This window comes from Neolamprologus brichardi, chromosome 18, assembly GCF_056152115.1.
Source record: "Neolamprologus brichardi isolate AB-2024 chromosome 18, ASM5615211v1, whole genome shotgun sequence".
In the NCBI taxonomy this organism is placed as follows: Eukaryota; Metazoa; Chordata; class Actinopteri; order Cichliformes; family Cichlidae; genus Neolamprologus; species Neolamprologus brichardi.
Window position 1 is genome coordinate 21,265,623 of NC_142121.1, and position 21,591 is coordinate 21,287,213.

Sequence of the window (21,591 nt, forward strand, 5' to 3'; positions counted from 1 at the left end):
GCTGTCAAAATATCTCAAGTAGCTAGAATTAATATTTTGGGGGAATAAAAAAAGTTCAATCCTGGACTCATATCTGACATATCACGACTGCTTTTAATTTTAATTTAATTGACGAAACCCTCAATTCACTCTGCTAATCATACAAAACAACTCCCAGCAGTACCTCTCACTGAGACTTTGGGCCATGTAAAATGTTATTAATATTTCATTGGCATGTAATTAGGCTAATGCCACAATGATTGTGTCATCCAAAGGAATTAAAAAAAGGGCAAAATTCATACTAGGCTTACTACTACTTACCTACTAATAACTGAATGCATAAGCAATGGATGTTTTACAATTATTCTTACAAGACATCAACTGATTAAACTGATTGTTGTTTTTCCTCATTTTTTAGATAATAGCTCATTATATTTGTTAAATAGAAAAAAAATTGTGTTATCCTGTTTAGCAGGGCTCCACAATTATGGGCACAATAATTATCACAATTACTGACATAATGCTGTTGCCACACGTAAACATAACAATGCTTTAACATTCATGTCGTCCTACATTTCTGCTAATGTACCAATGTACAAATCTTTGCATCAAACTAAAATTGGTCCTCTTTATTCAACTAAATTAACTAAAGAAAAAAATATATATATATTTTTTAATAAACTGCAGCAGCACTTAAAACAGGGTATGAGTTTCATGTTTACATTGTGTTACATTCCTGTCAATTAAATAATAATCTTTGCAGACATGCAAGATGTTTATTCACTTGTCCAGAGTGGAGGCATAAAGTTAGGTGCCGATTTAGTGGCACGTTCGCTGCTTTTGCTTTATGTTTGTTTTGCGAAGCAAGCATTTTCAGATTCAATCAATCATGTTCATTTAATTGTTGGAAAAATAAAATTGTGACCAAGATTAAAATTTCATCAACTGTGCTGACCTACTGTTAAGTAAGATCAGATTACAAAAACTGATAGGTGACAGTACTCCTCTTACCAATGCTAATGGATCAATTACTTTAACACAACTATGTAGGCATAGGATGCTAGTATACATAATAGACCAAAGGGTGAGTAAAATTAAGAGCAAACTTGGCATTCAAAAACTACACTCTTGATGTTTTGACAGACTACACATTTCCACCTGGGCATTCAAAACACAAACTTTCGGAAACGAGCCCTGGCAGCATTGAATTGGGGAAATTTAAAGCAAATTTAAAGTAAATCGCTGCCATTGTCACCAAGAGTAAGGATGTTCTGCTCAGTACTGCAGCTTTCCATGCCTCTCCCACACTATCTGAGAGAGAGGGGTCGCTTTTGGGGGATTGGAATGAAAAAAAGAAAAAGAAGAAGCATTATAATCTCTCCAGTACCATAATCAAAACTGATAACGCCATGGCTTATCATTTTAACAGTCGTTAATTTCTCTACCCATTCCCTAGATGCAATCACACTGTTTTAATGGTAATGTATATTGAAAATGCGAGCTATGTGACCTGTAAGTATAACAATACAGAGACAGACAAAATAAACAATGCATTTAAAAGGCTATGATATACTGTGCTTGACCTCAGCACATATCATTTTAAGGACAAGACTGCACAGAGTCACAAATTTCATTTTGCCAAAAGCCCAGAGGCAGAGAGCCACTGAAGAAACCACTGAGTTTTAAGTGCATATGGCGGTAGACTGAAAAGGCAAAGTGAATGCTTGGTTAATTCATAACATCATTTACAAAAAAAAAAATGTTGAAGGGTTTTAAACTCTGAAATATTGCCTTTGTTTGTTCTAAGGTAAATGATACCAGAAGAAAGGCAAGTCATTGACAGCGTCACATTTCCAACTATCTTCAGCTCAGCAACAGGGCGGCACTGAAATGTATCAGAATGGGAGGCATGGTCACATGATGTGATGTACACACATAAAAAAGGCACATAAATGGGTCTGGAGAGACTGATGGGATTTTAAAAAGCTTTTAGAGGGCATTAGCCTTGGGCTCTTTCCCTCTGCACCTCAATGCCAATCTCAGAGCAAGAGGAGAGATGGAAGCAGTAAGGGGAGAAGAAAAAATACACACCCACTACAGCTTCACAGCTCAAGCTAAACCCATTCAATTATAGCCCTGAAAAAAAGGCACTGGGTGCTAAGAAAAAGCTCTCATCCATCCTTCTCCAGGAGAAGGAGACTCATCTACCTTTACTAACATACCCTTCAAAGCACTGCATAAGGCTACTTGGGGTGCAGGTTCAAGTCATATATCACTCTCAGCAAAACCAATGTGTATATAAAAGATCAAAAACAAAGTCTCACCTGTGTCCTGAGGGTCTATGGACTCTGTTATCTCAGTCCCATCCATGCTGTCCTCCTCATCCACAACAACTCTCCCTCTGGTTCGACCCCTGGAGTAAGAAAAAAACAAACAAAAAAACCGAGGAAGTGAAAAGAAATAAGACATTAAAACTACACAACTTCACCTCGAGATGGGGGAGTGGTGGTTTAGTCATGAATTAATTAAATATCGTCATGGCTTTCACTGATTTTTAATGGAGGCATTGAAGTCATGGGTAAGGCAAAAGGATGGTACTGGTGGGGTGTTTCATACATATTCGTGTTACAACTGCAAGGAGAAACTGGTAAAACATAGAGGCGATGAAAATAAATGGGCAATTCAGTGATGATGGCACTATTGGCCTATTTATGGTAACCACAATGGTAGCATCACAGTGACGTCATCACAGCCACCGTTTTACCGGCGCTGATGTCATGCCAGACTTGCTGAATGATAGGTGCTGCCACTCAGACAAAACATGTAGAGGAAGCAAAGAAATCAATTTGTCCTCCTGAAAGTTTCATCTTTTCACACTATTGCAACATCCAACTCTGCATAAGCTGTGTCTTCAAACCAGCTGCGTGACCAACACAAGGTTAGAAAAGACACATGAGGTGCACAGCAAACTGAAACGACACCAAAAAGTGTCTCACACCAGCCATTGTGACATCACTTTCAGCAAGAGGAGAGCAACAACAGCAAGTATAAATGGCCCTCAGTCCTACCAGTATAGAGACTAGCTGGTAGAGGTGGGAATCACCATACATCCCACGATACGATATTATCACAATACTTAACGCACGATACGATATTATTGCAATTTTTAAAATATTTTGCGATATTCAGATTCTGTACATAAAGGTAAACTTTATCAATATTCATTTTATCTAATATCAAAGTCTCACACTCAGTCTTTCTCTCATTTCAGTCAGTTTTATTGTTGACAAACTTGAACGATTTGTATTACAGTCTAGTCCAACTTAACTGAATGCAACCATCTGGTACAATTATAGCTATTCTGAACTATGCAATTTATGAAACCTATGCAGCCCCTTCAGCAACTGAAGAATTTGAAAGTAAATTAAAACAAAATATAATTTTACATTAAATAAAAAAAACTTAATTAAAACTTAATTAAAATAAAACATGTCTTAAATTAAAATAAGTAAACTGTCATGTTATTGCTGCCATAAAAAAAAGTTAAACACATTTGGACAGTGAAGGAATGTCAGGATTCTTGCTCAGAAAAAGGAGCTGATCAACATGCTCTGAAGTCAGAGCACAAAAACCTTTTTTGTAACAAAATATCGATTTCTGCTGTCCCTGTATCGATACATTATTAGCAAACAAAATATCACGATACTACACAGTATCAATTTTTTCCCCCCACCCCTACTAGCTGGTAACCCCCTGGAAACCACCAGTTAGTAGGGAAGAAATCCACATTACCCCAACTGGTTAGTGAATGGTTACTGGCTGTCATAGGATGAATTTGGTTAAAGAAAAACTAATCTACACTTACTGGTTTGGGGGAACTCAAAGAAAGAGTTTGTAAAGCTTTTGGAATTACCTGGATTTCTGCACGAGTCATACACTGTGGTATGACAGTCATACTAAGCAACCATTCACGGTCAGTGCTGCAAAATGCAACATCCAGCTGTTGTCGTTTAGCTAGTTTGTTGTTCAGTTTGCTACTCACAATAACTAACTGCAACAATATCTGGAATAAATGTTCATATTTATGCACCTTTTCTTGTGTTAGAGCCCTGACTTCAGTTCAGGAGATGAGGCTTGAGGTGAGGAGGAAGAGGATGAGGTGGAGATGAGGGAGAAGACAGAGCAGTAGTTAAGGAAGAGAAAGACACAATGAGAAAGAGATGACGAAAGCATTCATGTACAAATGTTAAATAGTCATATAGAGTTTGAAAGAGCTATTTGTGATCTTTAAATTAAAACTAACTTGTAAGTGGATGGTCTCTTTTCACATACATAAAACCCAATTAGACAGAAGGACGATGACCATCTTGGCCACTGTATTCAAGGTAGTCAAGTAACATGGTGGCTTCCACAAGTTGATGCTCATTCCACAATTTGTTCTATTAAATTTAAACAAAGAAAAGAAAAAAGGTCAAATTTAAAAAAAAAAACAAAAAAAACAACTTACTGTACCTTTAAGGCCAGCATGTTCTTAAATTGTGTACAACTAATTTAGGATTAGCGATAATTTTTGAGGAGAGGGTGTTCTGCAAAGATACCCCAATCACACCGAGTCCAATAATGCTGAAGCAGTTGAACATGAGGTCAAGAGAATAAGTAAAACACTAGCGGAAATAAATTAATGAAACGGCAGAAATTTAAAAAATAAAATAAAATACACATCTCAAATTTTAAAAAGGTCACTGTGAAACATGGAAAGTTTGAGACTGCTCTGCAACCTCTGGGACTGACATCCTGGAAGTGTTGAGGCAATTAAAACAGAAAGAAATTACATTATATTATTGTAGCAGACAATAACCTGAAGCTTGGGGAGCAGCTGGATAGTGAAACAGACATTGACCTAGAGCAGCGGTCCCCAACCTTTTTTGCGCCACGGACCGGTTTATGCCCAACAATATTTTCACGGACTGGCCTTTAAGGTGTCACGGATAAATACAACAAAATAAAACTAGTACCAGTACCGAAAAAAAGGTTTATTCATAACACACGTGAAAAGACCCAGGAAAACCGAGTTAACGATAAAAACGATAAAAACAATAACAAAATAACGCTGAAAACCGATAAAAACCATACATTTCAGACCTGAGCCTCAACTCTCGCGGCCCAGTACCAAACGACTCACGGACCGGTACCGGTCCGAGGCCCGGGGGTTGGGGACCGCTGACCTAGAGCATACAGATAAATACACAACACAAGAGTTGAAAAATAAAATGTATGCTTTTTTTAACAACAGCAAAAAGAGTCTTAACCCAACCAAGATGCTTTGGCATGATCTGAAGAGGGCTGTTTAATAAAACAGACATCCAAGAAATGCATTTATTTATCAATATAGCCTCTCAGATCTGTACACCTAACCATTTCCCCCACATACAACCACGCTGGACCAGGTTTTGGATTACTCAATTTAACTGTGACTAAAATTCTCACCTCTAGCCCTTTAAGGTGATTGTCTGTGAACCATCATAATATGTGTAATGTTAGCTTTTAAAGAAGTCCTTAGTATCAACACACTTTTCTAACAAAGAAAGTTCCAGCTTTCTTATATTTCACTGTATGTACCATGTCAGCAAACAAACAACCACATGTACATTTACAAACAGCCGTTGTGTGCCAACTCATACGCACAGACACACCAACTCATACCTTGCTTGTACACACAGTATGTAAATATCTGCCAGTGTCAGCATCCCTTCAACGCAAGCTCAGTTAACCTAATCTTGGAAGCAGCATGTGGAGGGGATAATTGTCATGGATACAAATTAAATAGCAACACCGAGTGCTAGCAGGCTAAGTGGGGAGAACAAACACAGCCCAAAGGAGAGCAGTATGTCTCCAGGGTACTCAGGAGGATCCAGCGGGTGGGAAGTGAGGGAGGAGGTTGGGGGTGGGGGTGGGCAATTTTGTGTCACTGGAGAGAAAAATCACAAATGGCTAGATGCCAAATCAACCCCTCCTTCTAAATGACTTCCATGGGGAATGACAGAAGAAGCCTCTAGCAAACCTTGGCTAAAAACAATTACCTGTGAGCTTGAGTCAAACATGTATAACTTGATGTAGAAACAAACCACTGCATTTTAACAGACAACTCTGTTATAGCCTATTACATGGCCTAGTATGAACCAACTACTGTAGTTCAGGATCATATGGAAGTCGGTGTAGATATAATCAGGAACGGTGGATGGCCTCTCTCAGTAACTATTCTATATCAATTTAAATTTTTAATGCTATTCTGAACAAATTTACTTTTCAGTTTTTACTTTTGTTATCTTTAAAAATCAAATAGTAGCTAAGTACAAAGCAATAGCAAAAGCCGCAGTCAGCTTGTCTTTATGGAAAAAGTTACAAATGAGGGTATCAGCGACTGGATGCCACCAGGGAGTGGAAGGAGATGTCTGCTTTACTGGCCTTACTGCTTCAACTGTCTGGAAAGGGTCTGCATGATGGCATTACAGTAGATTGTCACAGCCTGGATCCCAGTATAGCAGATGGATTGATGAGTGGCTAGCACAGCTTGGATGATTTTTGATTTATGTTGATATTTTAATGACGAGACTGTTCTGGTCTTGCAAGATCAAAAGACAGCAGTCTGTAGTTACTCATTTATTGCTTTTGGAAGACTAGAAGCAACAAATTGGCTTACAGGAGAAAATAAGATAATGTCCCAACATGAAACATGAGTGGAACTCTGCCACAAGCAGAACAGCTCATTTTCTGATTTGTTTTCATAATTCACTATTTTTTTCAACACTTTTTTTCCCTTTAAAAAAATAAATACATAAATAAATCAGAGGGCACTGCGTTAATTTTTTCACTGGATGCACAGTGGACTTACAGCAAATAGTATCTGGTTCTCTTATAAGGAACAACATTTATTTTAAGAATAAAATGAGCATAAAAATTAAATTAATCTCAGTGGATACTGAGAAAAAAAAAAGAAATTACTGAAGAGCGTTATAGTGGTGACTGTAGCTTGCAGGTAGCAGCACTTAATAGTACAAATAACCTAAAGGGCATTTTCAGTTCTTCTTTACCAATGACTTGCTGTCAACGATAACAGACTATCAAATTTAAAGTGTGGATCTATTAAAACAAGCTGCCAGCAGCAGCACAATAGTACAATAGTAGTGACACAGCGCAAATCAAATGTAAGCACAAAATTAGCCTAGGTAGCATTTTCACTGGAAATATTAAGTATAATATGACTGCTCTACACTTTAGTTTAATAATATCTAAGTTGAGATAACTTGTCGTTCATCAGCAGCCTGCACAGTATTGTCACATAATAAAAAATGAAAAATGTCTTCTTCCTTCCTCCCTTTCCACCATTTGAATTGCTGTCATTTACTTGGCTAAACAATATGTAACTGCATCAGTGATTCCCAGCCACCGTTTGCTCTTCCTGTTGTAAGAAGTATATCTAGCGAGTGCTCCAACGATGCTTGGTGAGTCATTTGTTTACATTTGGGTCGTACACCACCAGCTGATAGCCTGGTCGTACTCTGTATTTTTTGGCTCAAGTAGTGAAACAAGTTTGTCGTTTCCGGCTTTCGCACAAATAATTTTAAAGTACTGGGCTTTGTTGGTTTTTTTTCAATGACCTCAGTTGTTACCAAAATTGTCATCAGAGCCGGACACCTGGCTGTCTGCCTGTCGGACATGTCTGGGTGTGCCTCATTGTTGTGTGCATTACGGAATATAAGTGTAGGATGCCGCTATAGTAATGATATCATGATATGGCACTTAAAAAAAACACACACACACACACATAAAAAATTATGCTGGTATTATTAGCACAGCCCTAGATTGTGTATACCAGAAACTGTTGATCTACTGGAATTGTCCTGGTCAAAATGCATTGTCTTGTTGATGCCATTGGTCAGATGAGAATGGCCAGACTGTTTCCAGCTGATAGAAAGACAACACAAACTCAAATAACCACTGGTTACAGCCAATGTATGCAAAAGAGCATTTCTGAAGACATAACATGTCAAACCTTGAGGCAGATGGTCTACAGCAGCAGTTCGCACAGGCTCACGAAGATTGGAAAAAAATGTTGCCTGGTCTAATGAGTCTCGATTTCTGCTCCAACATTTGGATGATAGAACCACAATTTGGTATAAACAACATGAAAGCATGGATCCATCCTGCCTTGTAACAGTTCAGACTGGTTTTAATGACGAGAAAGATATTTTCTTGTCCCTCTTTGGTCCTCTTAGTATCAAACTGAGCATCATTTAAACACCACAGCCTGTCCGAGTTCTATTGTTGACCATGTCCATCTTTAAATTAAAATAAGTAAACTGTCATGTTTATTGCTGCCAAAAAAAAGTTAAACACATTTGGACAGTGAAGGAATGTCAGGATTCTTGCTCAGAAAAAGGATCAACATGCTCTGAAGTCAGAGCACAAAAACCTTTTTTGTAACAAAATATCGATTTCTGCTGTCCCTGTATCGATACATTATTAGCAAACAAAATATTACGATACTACACAGTATCGATTTTTCCCCCACCCCTAATTTTTGCATGGCTACTTTCAACAGAACAACAAGGAACGTTTCAAAAATCATCTCAATTGGGTTTCTTGAACGTTACAATGAGTTCACAGTACTCAAGTGACCTCCACAGTTCCCAGATCACAATCCAAAAGTGCACCTTTGGTCTCATGTAGAACAGGATATCTCTATAAGAAATATGTAGACGAAGAATCTACAGCAACTGTGTGCTGCTACTGTGTCAATATGGACCAAATATTCTAAAGCTAAAATGGGCTCTTACCCAGCACTGGGTAGGCGTACCTAACAAATTGTCCAGTGAATGTATATTATTCAAACCTGGTCAATATGGTAAGAACATGTAAAAAAAAAAAAAACTCATGTTCATACCAATAACCAGCTAATGATGTATAAAGGTATAAAAGAACATCAAAGTTAGGGTTGCCACAAACGACTATTTTGATAGTCGACTAGTCACCGATTATTTTTGCAATTAGTCGACTATTGGACGTAAAACGTACAGCTTATTACACCAGCATGCAGCTGCTCTTATATAACTATCATTAGCTTACAGCTTTAAGTGTTTAAGGTATGTGCTAGCTAAAAATAAAGACAAGATGATAGTTTATTAAATTTTAATGAAATTTGCAGATTGTTTCGGTGGAGTTTAATAAACTCAGCCGTCTGCTCCCTGCTATCTAAAATATAACAGGACACCGGAGTATATTCTCGAGCATCTCACACTTCTGATAATCAGCTGTCTGCTTGATGTTTATTCAGCTGTGTAAAAACTATAACTTTAATCTCAGCCAAACCGATTTACTCAGGAACAAATAAAATACTGAAAAAAGCAAAACAATAACATTTTTAAGTTATCTAAGTGACTTATATATCATATTTAACCTGAGTAGCGAAAGACGGCAGTGGGTTTGAAAACGATTTGCCGGGAGTCCGGTGTTCTCACCGGCTCTAGTGAGCCTTGAACCCCGGCTAGCTATCGAGCTGGTGAGTAACAGACGTCTCCGAAAACGTTGGAGTGCTTTTGAAAATATGTGGTGTCTTGATAAACTGAGCAGATATTTGAAGTTTACACAGCTACATGCTCACCTGAAATTATGTGTAATGTTTATTTTGTGACCCAGAAAGTATAATAAGAGTAATATTAAAGCTAACTAGCTGCCACCATTGTTGGAAACTGAGCTGGGCCGTGCTATGAATTCTGGGATAGGTTGGGCCACGAAGTATACACCCGACCCATCCTTCAAATCTGGGGAAATGAAGGGCACATTTGTCGGAGTCTTCGAATTTGGACAGTCTTCGTCGTGTCGCTGTAACGTAATCGGCCTACAAATGCGGGCACAGGAGGATGTGGTTCCTGAATTTGGACATGGCTACGATACACTGCTTCTTCTTCTTCGGGGTTTAACGTCAGCTGGCGTCCTTGTACATGCAGTGCTGCCATCTTCTGTTTCAGTCCGCTATTACACTCTTAAATCCTACTACTTATTCCTGCGTCTTTTGGGATCTTACAAAGCTTCAAACGACGCGTCGACGTAATCGTGACTAATCGACTAATTGTGGCAGCCCTACATGTAGTATGCTTAGTACATGGCCAACTGCTACTACTACTGCTACTACTACTACTACTACTACTACTATCATCTAGTAAAATTTTCATTAAATACAATTTTTATCTTTCAAGTATTTCTAGTATCTAATAGCAGAAACCAAGCCCAAATTGATATATGAGCAGTTATAAGCCTACGATCACAACCTGAAAACATAGCTGTTGGCAGTGACGTCTTCGCACAGACCACTACACAGCATCAAGCTGTATATTATATTATTCAGAACTAATGAGATCAAATTCCAGCATTCAGACAGCCAGTTATGTCACTGACAAATGCAAAAGACTAGTGTTCGGGTCCCATACCCTGCACAACTTCCCCCCACAGTCCTACCACAGGGAGAGCAAGCCAGAGAGACAGGGAAAAGAAGAAGAAAAAAAGAAAAGGTGAAAATAATGCTCTGGTAAGTAGTCCCAGCTAGCACAGTGCTGCCTGGAAAACCTGACAAGGATCATGTTGCTCTGGAAGAGATGGACTAGCAGATGGAGCATAAGCAAATCTAGTAAATTCTAACCAATCAGGTCTACAACAGCGATTTATAGAGCGTCCACCTTTGTCACAAGTCAATACCCTTAATCACACTTATCTATGACAATTTTAAAATTAAAACATACACCACAGAATGAAGCTGATTAGCCTATGAGAACAATTCATTGGTCTAGAACGACGTTATAAGTGTTCACCATGGTTCGATTACAAGTTACAGTACAGTTTAGAGGACCAGCCATTCCTCATTAGCCTGTAGGCTTTTATGACCAACAGTAATTAGAAATCGGGATGGAGTAAATTGTCTGAATTCACAAAGCTGTAATCACTGTGTTGGGGGTGTTTTATGGAATATGAGCTTGCAATTTAGCTTTCAGGAGGTGTTTGTATCTAATTAAATGAAATCTGAGAGGGGATAAATAATTGTGGCAGAGCTAAATAAGTGTGTAATCAGCAGCCTATTCTGCAGAAATAATGACATACTTTAAAATATATACAAATTGTAATTCTATTCTTGATTCTTAACAAAACCCTAGCCATTACAAAGATATAAATAAAACTGCTGATGGTTAGTTCGTGACCAGTTAAACAGCATTAAGTATTTCAAGTGTGTCCCTGGTCATCCTTCTACTGTGGCATTAATGTATCGTCTGGATACTTGGAGATTAAACGATCCATTGGGAGCAGGGTATTAAGATTGAATGAGAGGACAGACTGAGGAGAGAGTTAAGAACCTTGCGGGCATTATTTTACAGCTCTAAGCTGCATTGTATGTTGCTAAGGAAGTCACGGAGAAGCAGGACACCTTGCACGGAGCCTAAACATCTGTGGTGGAATTACGTGAAATCAAGCTGCTAAAACCCCAAGGACTTCTACAAAGGACTTAAAGTAGTAACTTATGCAATGCTAGAATGACCATAACATATTTTGTAGTTTCATACTACTTTAAGTAAGAAGTGGTCAACCACTGTACTATTGAGTACACTGCAAAAGGCCCCCACTTTAATTCCAGGAGGAAACACAAATCCCTTTGGATTCGAATAGGAGCAGCCAAAAGTAGGTTCAGACCACTTTAAATATGCCACATATAGTATAAGGACCATTTTCAGACTTAAACTGAGGGCTTTTTTCCTTCCTATGCACCACCTTGATATTTTTGTTTAATAACATGGGATTAACTTTCAATGCTGTCTCTTACCAGGTAAGCACTGGATTTAATAAGCAGTAACACAGAATGGGGTATTTAAGCTCATGACACCTGACAGCAATAATAAAAGGCAAGATCACCCATTTTTCCAAAGCTGGTTTTGTGTACTTAACTTACCATGAATAATAAATACATAAAAATAAAAATAATAACTAGTGAAAGATTTTAAGTTACCACTGTTACTATGATTTCTTAGGTTTACTGTAAAATTTCACATAGAGTGATGTGGCAGAAGTGCAACGGTAAGTCTCACCACAACTATCTTATAACATCTTGCATAGTTTTCTGGGGATTTGTTATCAGGTTTACAGTGTTATGTAAAAGTAAAGGGGTTTAAATACCATACATGACTTTCGAAAGTCTACGAGTCCGATTCAGCAAGTTAAATTTATTTTTTACTCTGTGTTGCAAATGCAACTTTGATCACAAGAAGAAAGGTTTAAGAAGAAAACCATGTATTTGTAATCATTTACGCATATCAATTCTCAGTTGTGGTGAACACTGCAGATCTACTCCACTGTGCCCATTGCAACAGCAACAAACTCCCAAGGCTTATTTTTGGCCAAATATTAAATGTTGCCCAGGTTCAACGCCCTTAATCATTGTTGTGATCGCATTCAGCAAGCATAACCAATTCAGCAATAATTAAGTAATTCCCTATTCAATTTTATTTATATAGTGCTGAATCACATAAAGCATCAAGGTGTTGTATATTGTTAGGTAAAGACCTTACAATAACACAGACAAAATTCCAAATTCAGATGACTGCATGAGAAAAAGTGCTTGGTGACAGTGGAAAGGAAAAAAACCCTTTTAGCAGGATGAAACTTTAAAAAACAAAAAAAAAGCAGGCTTAGGGACAGGCAGCTATCTATGCAACCAGTTAGGGTAAGAGGAGGAAGACAACACAAAAAACACATTATGGAAGAGAGACAGAAATAAAAAAATAAAAAATCCCCAAAACTAATGATTAAATACAGAGTGGTGTATAAACATAGTGGGAGGGGAAAAAAGTGAATGAAGAAGAAGCGCTCGGTGCAATAAAGGAAGCAGCCTAGACCGATTGCAACGTAACTAAGAGAGGGTTCAGGGTTACATGATCCAGCCTTATCTATAAGATCAAAAAGTTTTAAACGTAATCTTAAATAGTAGAGAGGGTATCTATCTCCAGAATCCAAACTGGGAGCTGGTTCCACAGAAGAGAGGCCTCCCATTCTACTTTAAAATATCCTGGGTACAACAAGTAAGCCCACAGTCTGAGAGCAAAGTGGTCTAATGGGGTGATACGGTACTCTGAGGTCTTAGAGATAAGATGGGGCCTGATTATTTAAAAGCTTAAACGCGATGAGAAGGATCCTAAATTAGATTCTGGATTTAAGAGGACGATAATTAAGAAAATCCGATATGAGAGACATACGGGTATGTCTCTAAAACACCTGCGCTGTCACTAAGGGGAAATGGTGAAGCAGGTAATATCAGATATTTAAAATATATAAAGTTTGAAAAAAATATGGGATTCACACTTCTTTTTTTTTGGCTCCGCACATCTAACAAAACCAATGTCAAGAAGAATTTCAAGACTAATTTAAAGTCTAAACCTAAGCATTTTATAGAGGAGGTCCGGCACCAGACCACTGCTTACAAAAAGTATTACATAAAGTTACTGCACTAGCAATGCTAACCAATTCAGCAAGAATAAGTAATTCCCTGAGCTTTAAAAATACAAACTGATTTGAATGTCGAAGGTAAAAACCTACTTTTTTCTGTTCTTAGACGTGGATAAGGGTGGTGCCTGGGGTAGGAGGGCAGCAGCATCCTTGCGCGGCCTGCCACGTGGTCGCTTGTCTGCGTGGGCAGGACTTCCTGTGGACGTGGCCCCTACACTGCTTGATGGCGGTGAGGGTCCCTGGTCAGAGGGCTCCACAGTCTTATCCTCTGATGACATTCTGAAAAACCGTTAAGAAAGACGAGGTAAGCAATGTTTGGAAAAAAGCAAAACGGATGCTGATTTGCATCTAATGTGAATTTATATTAACAGGTTTTAATATAGTACATGTCTAAGACGCTATTTTTAACTGATAAACATGGAAGTCCATGTGTCTTGAATAAGTTTTTGTTTTATCTGTAAACTCAAACAGCGTAGTCAGAAAGCTTTCGTAGTCTTTGAAATTTTCTGCATTTTGTTCAGACAATTAAATTGATTTCATCTTTTCATATACAACTACTCTGATATGTTATTGAAAATCAGACCCTGGTAGCAATATTAAACTCAAAGTCTACTTAGGAATGATACATGCTCAGCACACCTAGGTTTTGATGCACATAGTTATATTCAAGTCTCTCCAGAGATCCCGTATTTTGTCTGGGTCTGGGCTGTCTGGAGCAGGGTATAAATAAGGTGTGTCCAAAAAGGGAAAAAATGAGTAGGTCTCCCAACACATAAAGTGGTAATGATAAAGGAAAAAAAGTGTGCTGATGATGTGTAGGTAACACATTCGTACTTTAAGAAATTTAAGTCTGAAATAGTGCGTGCAAAATCTGTCTTGCCTTATTATAAACAGCACTAATTTCAGTGTTTCCTGCTCACACGCACCTATTGAAATTAATCTATTTGACAACATACTTTGTGCATCATCTTTGCTTTTGTTTTCATTATTGTGTTTTGTAACTGCAACACTGTTTTGATATGTAAATTACTAATTAAAGGAGTGTGTATACTCATTTATGGCTGAAAATGAGAGAGGAAATCAGTCTTGTGCACATGCATACAATTTCAAAATGAAGGTATTATTAAGTTATAATGAGTGCCTAGTTTCCACCAAACATGCCACTGGATTTGCAACCAAACTTCCAGCAGGTGGTCATGCAAAACTGTTACATTAACAAAACTATGATGGGATACCTAGTTAATTATCTTGAAAGAAAATGTACTCAGAAGTGCACTGACCTCTGCCAAGGGGGTACCCCGAGTCATTTATCAAGTCTGTAGAGTAACAATCCTGGGTTTGAGCTTCATCACCATGAAGCACCAGACTTATAGTTAATACCACGTAGTTTATTATTTTTACAGGCAACTCTAGATTATTTGCTATTTTTAGATTCTGTTCTCTTTTTCATAAACAAGAGCATGTCTGACAATTCACTTTTATATACAGCTCCAACTCCCATCTAAAGCTGACTCAAAGCGCTCTACATGGCAAGGTGAAGACCCAAGACCCTAATATATTAGAGGAACCCCCCCCCCCCCGGCCCGAATCAGTGCACATGCTTGGTAACAAGTGGGAAGGAAGAGCTTCCTTTAAACAAGGAGAGACCTCCAAAAACAGGCTCAGGGATCTGCTGTGATTGGTGGGGGGGGGATAGAGGCGAAAGAAGAGTACAGATAGGCAAGAGCATAAAGGGAGGGGAGGGGGGGGAAGCACACACGGGAAAGTTAACAACATACAATAGTGTAAAATAAACTGGCATGCTAACCATTAACAGAACTTATTGAACACAAATTGATCATTTACAACTTTTGTTTTGACCCGAATACCTGCGAACACCCGATTTGTATACATGGTTGCTTCATTCACCATTTAGCCAAAAGAGAAACCAAACAGTTGCCACTGACCTTAGCCAATAAGCTCACCAAACTTTAATGGTGAAGATTTAGCTTATAATAATTTTATTTGACTCATGTACAACATGCAATAGTTATCATATTCCCTCTTCTTTTTGAATCCTTTAGAAAAAAAAGGGTGACGATGTAAAGCTGGCTTCTTTGGTCTATCTCAATTTTTTTTTTTTTTAAAAAAACCAACCCAAAAAAACCTTTCACAGAGATGTTTGTGAGCTTACCCCAACGGCCATCTACTACTCAGTGTATCCTATGCATTCACTTTGTTGGCTAGCTGTAAACAGTATGCAAGAAACTTGTTTTGGGAACTGTGTGTCTTGTTTTGTGATAGCTGCAGCATTAGCCCGCCCACTATGCCTGCAGGGAAATGAAGTAGTGCACTCAGGAAAACACTGCGCTGCTGTTGCACATAAAATGCAGAAATTACAACTTTCTTTGGAACACTGTCATTTCTCAAACACTGGTATTAGTCATAAATTTGTGTTTTTAAAAACAGCAGAGTATTGCAGTATCCTTCCAGTACGTATACCATGCAAAACTACATTTTTAACAAGGCACAGCTTCAGTCTACCCATCCTGATATAAAGACCTGATAGGTGCTTCAGTTCTGGTTGGTGTTCCCAAACTTCCATTTAAAAACAATGAATGATTATGAATGATGAATTCTCTTGGGCATTTTCATTTTCCAGAAACTTCTTGTATCTTTGCAGATCTGTTTTAACACAGTTAAAACCTTAAAAAAAAAAACTTAAGACACAACCAGTGAGGATATGTCTCCAATCTATAACACCCATCTAGCTGTAGAAGCCTGATGTTGTATTTCAATCTTCAGTAGCATTTAATAACACTGCTTTAGTGTTGTCACTGTGCCTTACTGTGTCCAAATCAATTTTTAAAAAATTAACTGAATTCATGTTAGGACTTTTGATTACATAATTTCAAATAACTGGTTTTAAGCATTTTTGAGGTGGCTTATCTGACCAGAGACATCTCAAACACACCAAGATTACAGTTTTTTGGTAGAAGCAAACTAGGGGTTTAGAGAAAATCAAAAAATTCAATGCTGAGCCAAAAATTGTTTGTTAGCTTTTGAGTACTGTAAGTACAGTGCAGTAGGATTTCTACTTCTTACTCAAAGCCATCTGTAATCACTCCACATACAGCCAGTCCACATTTTCTATTCTCTGCAACCCACACACTGAAGGAAAAGCCACTACAAAGCACTCAATGGTAAACAATGGGAATACTGCCCTTTACTTGTATTTAACAATATAAAGTAATTTTGAGATGGCAGGATTGTAGTGGTAAATGGACTGCAATTCTAGTAAGACTAGAAATAAATGAATTTAAGTTTTGACCATTTATAACTATGCTTAGGGTCCTGCAAACCTGATGTTTCTGGTAAAATTTAAAACCAGTTCATAAGAAAAACTGTACAGCTGGAACAAAAATACTGGGTTGACTGTCAGCATCTAAAAGAATAAAAGTCCCAGAGTAGCTGTTTTATTTAAATACGTTTTTATTTTTAATAATAATAATAATAATAATAATAATAATAATAATAATAATAATAATAATAATAATAATAATAATAATAATAGATGCATGGAGGATTAATATAGCAGATCACAGGGTGGCTGTGGCTACAATGTAGCTTGCCATCACCAGTGTGTGAATGTGTGTGTGAATGGGTGTATGACAGGTTGTGTAAAGTGCTTTGGGGTCCTTAGGGACTAGAAAAGCGCTATACAAATACAGGCCATTTACCATTTTACCACAGGAAGATGCATTTAGAAGTGGCAGATCAAAAATGTCAACAACTCTCATGCGTTATGGTTAAAATGGTGGAGACGTTTAACAAAAGGTATGTCTTTCTGCAGTTTTCTACACACTTGTTTATACTTAAAAAGAAAACAAATAGTCAATAACGTATTAACGTGTTAAAGCAATGTACTTTAAAAACTTGTGAGCAACTTTTAATTAAAATATAAATAATTAAAAAACAAACACTTCAGTCTAAAGCTATGATGTACACCCTGCTATATATGCTATAGACGTTGGAGAGTTTGTAAACAATGGTGTCACAGCCATTCAGCCTAACAACTCTGTGACAATACCATTCTTATATATAGTCTAAAATATTTTTCAGCTTACTACTTGTTAGGGTACCAACCGAGTTTTATCAGCTCTACTGAGTATTGATTCACACTAAATCAGTGTAAATTTCGGCACCGGAGCATAACTGGGTTAAAAGTAGAAAGAGAGCGAGAGTGCATGACATCAGTCCTGTGATATGTGAAGAATCGACACCGGACAGGACAATGGCGGTGGGGAGTTAGAAGCAGTCTCAGCCATAGTAACACTTTTTAAAACTCAACTGCACAACATCTGTAGAACACACTGCAAAGCTGGTTATGGCAACACTTGACAGCCTGAAAGCAAATTCAACAAAGGACCTGCAGCTAACTACGAACCCTGGAATGATGGGCAAAGTTTAAGCTGTCAATATCTCTTTTAATCAGGTAATCAGGCTTTTTTCCCTTCTGCATTGATTGTCATTTTAACTTAGCATTTTTTCACTGGCTGCACTGAAATTTTTCATCAGCATGCTATTTACATTAAACACATTACAGTATGTCCAAAATCTTGATTTCTGACCATAACTAACAGTATGCCAATATTACCATTTAATATTATATGCAAACACTGTAACAGGAACACTGTCGTAAAACTAACCGAGGCAGCTGGCAACAGTGTAGAGTGTAAATCTTATCAATAAAAAAAAAAAAGTTTCAGCCAATAATTATGGAATTATTTTATAAGAGAAGAATTTGAATTTGTTTTAAAACAAGCACCAAAAAAAGCACCATTTGTAAGGGGTACCAAATTCCAAGTACCTGTATCAATTCAAACATGAAAGGTAGCCAGGCTGATTATATAAAAAAAAAAATTAAAAATTGTTTCCACATTGGCACATACAGGACAATGTGGCAGATATATATCTGACATCAAATCATGGAAAGCTCAGTGTTGCTAAATTAAAGAAAAGATCTATTGGCATGCAATTAATAAAAAAAACAAACAAAACAAAACAGGGTGACTCTGAAATATATAGGTATCAAGTTTCGCATTTCCATCTGTAATCAAAGTAGTCCAAGTTATAGATGCCTTTTCTACTCTCAGCACTCTTAAATACAAACCACATTCACCCCTGTACACACACTCCTATAGCTTTGTTCAATAGCTTTAACCTCTTTATACTAAAGCTGCAGCATTTGATTGTTTTAGTATCCATTGATTAATTCATTGATTAATTGGAAAGAATTAGGAAAATACTTTTTTTCTTATTAATGAGCAATAATTATTGAAAAAAAACCCACAGGTTTTGAACTGCTCATTTGTTTCCATTTTAGTAATTGCAATGTTTTGAAGTTTAACTTCAATCAACATCTGTTAAAAAAAACAAAACAAACAAACAAATGTTATGATGGTGTAGTCATTAAGTCATATTAATAATAATTCTGTGGCCAACCTAACAACCCCCAGGTCAGTGGCTCTGAGTTTTACCGGTCCATGTACATTTTTATTGGCTTGTGAAAAAAGGCTTTTATTTTCACATTTTTAAATATTAAATCAATTTCATTAATACAATATTTTATTTCACCTTAAATCTGAAAATGTTACAAAAGGCTTATGATCTGGTACACCCCATGCACCCCTTTAGACTCAGCACTGTTTGTTGCACGTATGTCTTCCATGTAAAATAGGACAGCTGACATCAAGCTGTATAGTTTTAACATGCTGTCAGACTAGGTTAAAACAAACAGCCATGGATGGAGCAGCTTCAAAGTTTGCTTTTCTTCAAGTCAGAGGTTGTTGATCAGGTGTTTTGAGGAAGCACTCCCACTAGATTTTTCCCAGTGAAGGTTTTAATGGCGATTACAGGAACAGCACTGCTGATTTGGACGCTAGAAACTTGTTATCTTTCACTCAGCCTGAGCTCAAAATCTCAGTAACAGCTCCGCCTCTTTGTTCTTCACTCTCTGTGTCTGTGTGTGTGTAATCGTTGCATCTACACGCACACATAAACTCTTTTGGCTACATCAGAGGCAATTCAATAGCATCGTCCTCAACATGTGGACTTAAGGAGTCTGGGACTGAAGTACTAACCTTCAGAACATTTATCATTTTATTAAAGATGAACGAATTTAGACTTTTTTTTTTTTTTTTAACACTGTGATGCTGCAGTGTTCGTTTGACTTTGGAACCTGAAGCGGACGGAGTTTTGGACTCCGATTACTCCGCGAGGCTCCTTACTATGGTAGCCGTAATGCTCCAACAGTCCATTAAGCAGTGCGGCTTCGTAGCTTACCAAAGTCGTACTAAAACGTTTTTTTGACAGATTTTGAGTGCCATGTACCACATAAAATCAGTTTGAGGTCAGTAAGCACAACCAGAATTCATACATAAGGCGCACCGGATTATAGGGCGCACTGTCGATTTTTGAGAAAATTAAAGAATTTTAAGTGCGCCATATAGTGTGAAAAATACGGTACATAAAATGCTCTATGTCCTTAGCCACAGCCACTCCAATACTGCCTAATCACATTTTGCTTTCATGTGGTGATATCAATGTGGAAAACAAATAAAAAAAATGCATTGGCCAAAGAGCAGAAGCCTTCGGCCAATATCTTATGACAAGTGTTTTAAATGCCACTATATAGTTCAGAGAAGCTGTGTCAGGTCGTCTACCAATCACAAGGTTTGTGGCTCTATTCCCCGGTTACTCCAGTCTGCATATCGAAGAATCCTTGGACAAGATACTGAACCTCAGGTTGTCCCCTGATGCATCCATCAGAGTGATGTTAGTTCAGATATGTCTACTACTACGTCTACTACTACTACTACTACAAAATTGTAGTGACAGTGCTCAATTAAATACTCACTGGTGGAAATCAATTATGACATCCCCCCTGCTACACTGGAACCCCTAAGACACTGGCTGATGTTTCCAGAGGTTAAGATATCAGAAAATAGCCCAGCATATCTTAGTTTTTTTAGTGACTGACATTTTCAGGAGCCAGATTATGATATAAGGGCACATGAAAAATGTATTAATTTATTTAAATCTATAGATCAAACTTTTTTCATTGTTTGTTTGAGATATAGGGCTGGGCCATATCATACCTTTCACGGTAATACCGGTATAATGTTGGGCAACGATAAGAAAATGAAATATCGCAATAGAATATGGGTAAAACGTGCATGCGCAGTGCCTTTGTTTTCATACGCGCATGGCGGTGACGGAGAATGAGAAGGGCGAAAGCGGAACGTTGAATGAAACAGATGAATCAGAATTGGTTTGTAAAAATGTTGCAACTTCAGTGGTGTAGCACTGGTTTGGCTTTCGTCCGTCAGATACACAACAAAGCACTATTTTTGGTATGCTAGCGGGCCGTCATTATTACTGTGTTTTTTTGGAAAATACGGCACACTTAAAAATCAATCCTTTGATTTTTCTGAAAATCGACAGTGCCCCTTATAATACCGTGTGCCTTATGTATGAATTCTGGTTGTGTTTACTGACCTCGAAACGATTTTACGTGGTACACGGCGCTCGAAAATCTATTAAATGTTTTAGTACAACTTTGCTAAGCTACGAACCCGCACCACTTGATGGATTGTCAGAGCATTACGGCTATATTAGGCAGGCGCCTCGGAGTGATACGTACTGTGCTTCAACATAATATTACCGTATTGTGTGTGTGTGTGTGTGTGTGTGTGTGTGTGTGTGTGTGTGTGTGTGTGTGTGTGTGTGTGTGTGTGTGTGTGTGTGTGTGTGTGTGTGTGTGTGTGTGTGTGTGTGTGTGTAAAACCTCTTTTGAAGTTTTGGGGATATTATACATGGTTATGCTCAGGATATGTCGGCCAATTTCCACTGGAAATGCCTTTTGGTTAAACTGTCAGCATGGAATTTGCATTTGCACTGTTAAATTTTTATATAACTTTAATACACATAAAAAACAGCTGCTTGTTTAAGTGAAAATACATTGATGTTTTTTTTAGGTTTCTTTGCACTAATAAAGTTGTGGAGTTGTAAAGTATTTTGTCTAATGTC

The 21,591-nt window shown here is 37.7% G+C and overlaps 1 protein-coding gene across 6 annotated transcripts in view; it reads right to left on the reverse strand.

Annotated features, from left to right (window-relative positions):
• kmt2cb (lysine (K)-specific methyltransferase 2Cb) overlaps window positions 1-21,591 on the reverse strand; it is an 81,925-nt gene that overhangs the window by 53,830 nt on the left and 6,504 nt on the right. For 5 of the 6 annotated variants that reach the window (XM_006786464.2, XM_006786465.2, XM_006786463.2 and 2 more), the window contains exons 2-3: window positions 13,612-13,800; window positions 2,304-2,392 (exon numbers count right to left, since the gene is read on the reverse strand). In XM_006786464.2, coding sequence (XP_006786527.2) covers window positions 2,304-2,392; window positions 13,612-13,799 — 277 coding nt within the window. In that variant the 5' untranslated portion in view covers window position 13,800. The remainder of the gene's footprint in view (window positions 1-2,303; window positions 2,393-13,611; window positions 13,801-21,591) is intronic. The other variant, XM_087831597.1, reaches the window with a different exon arrangement.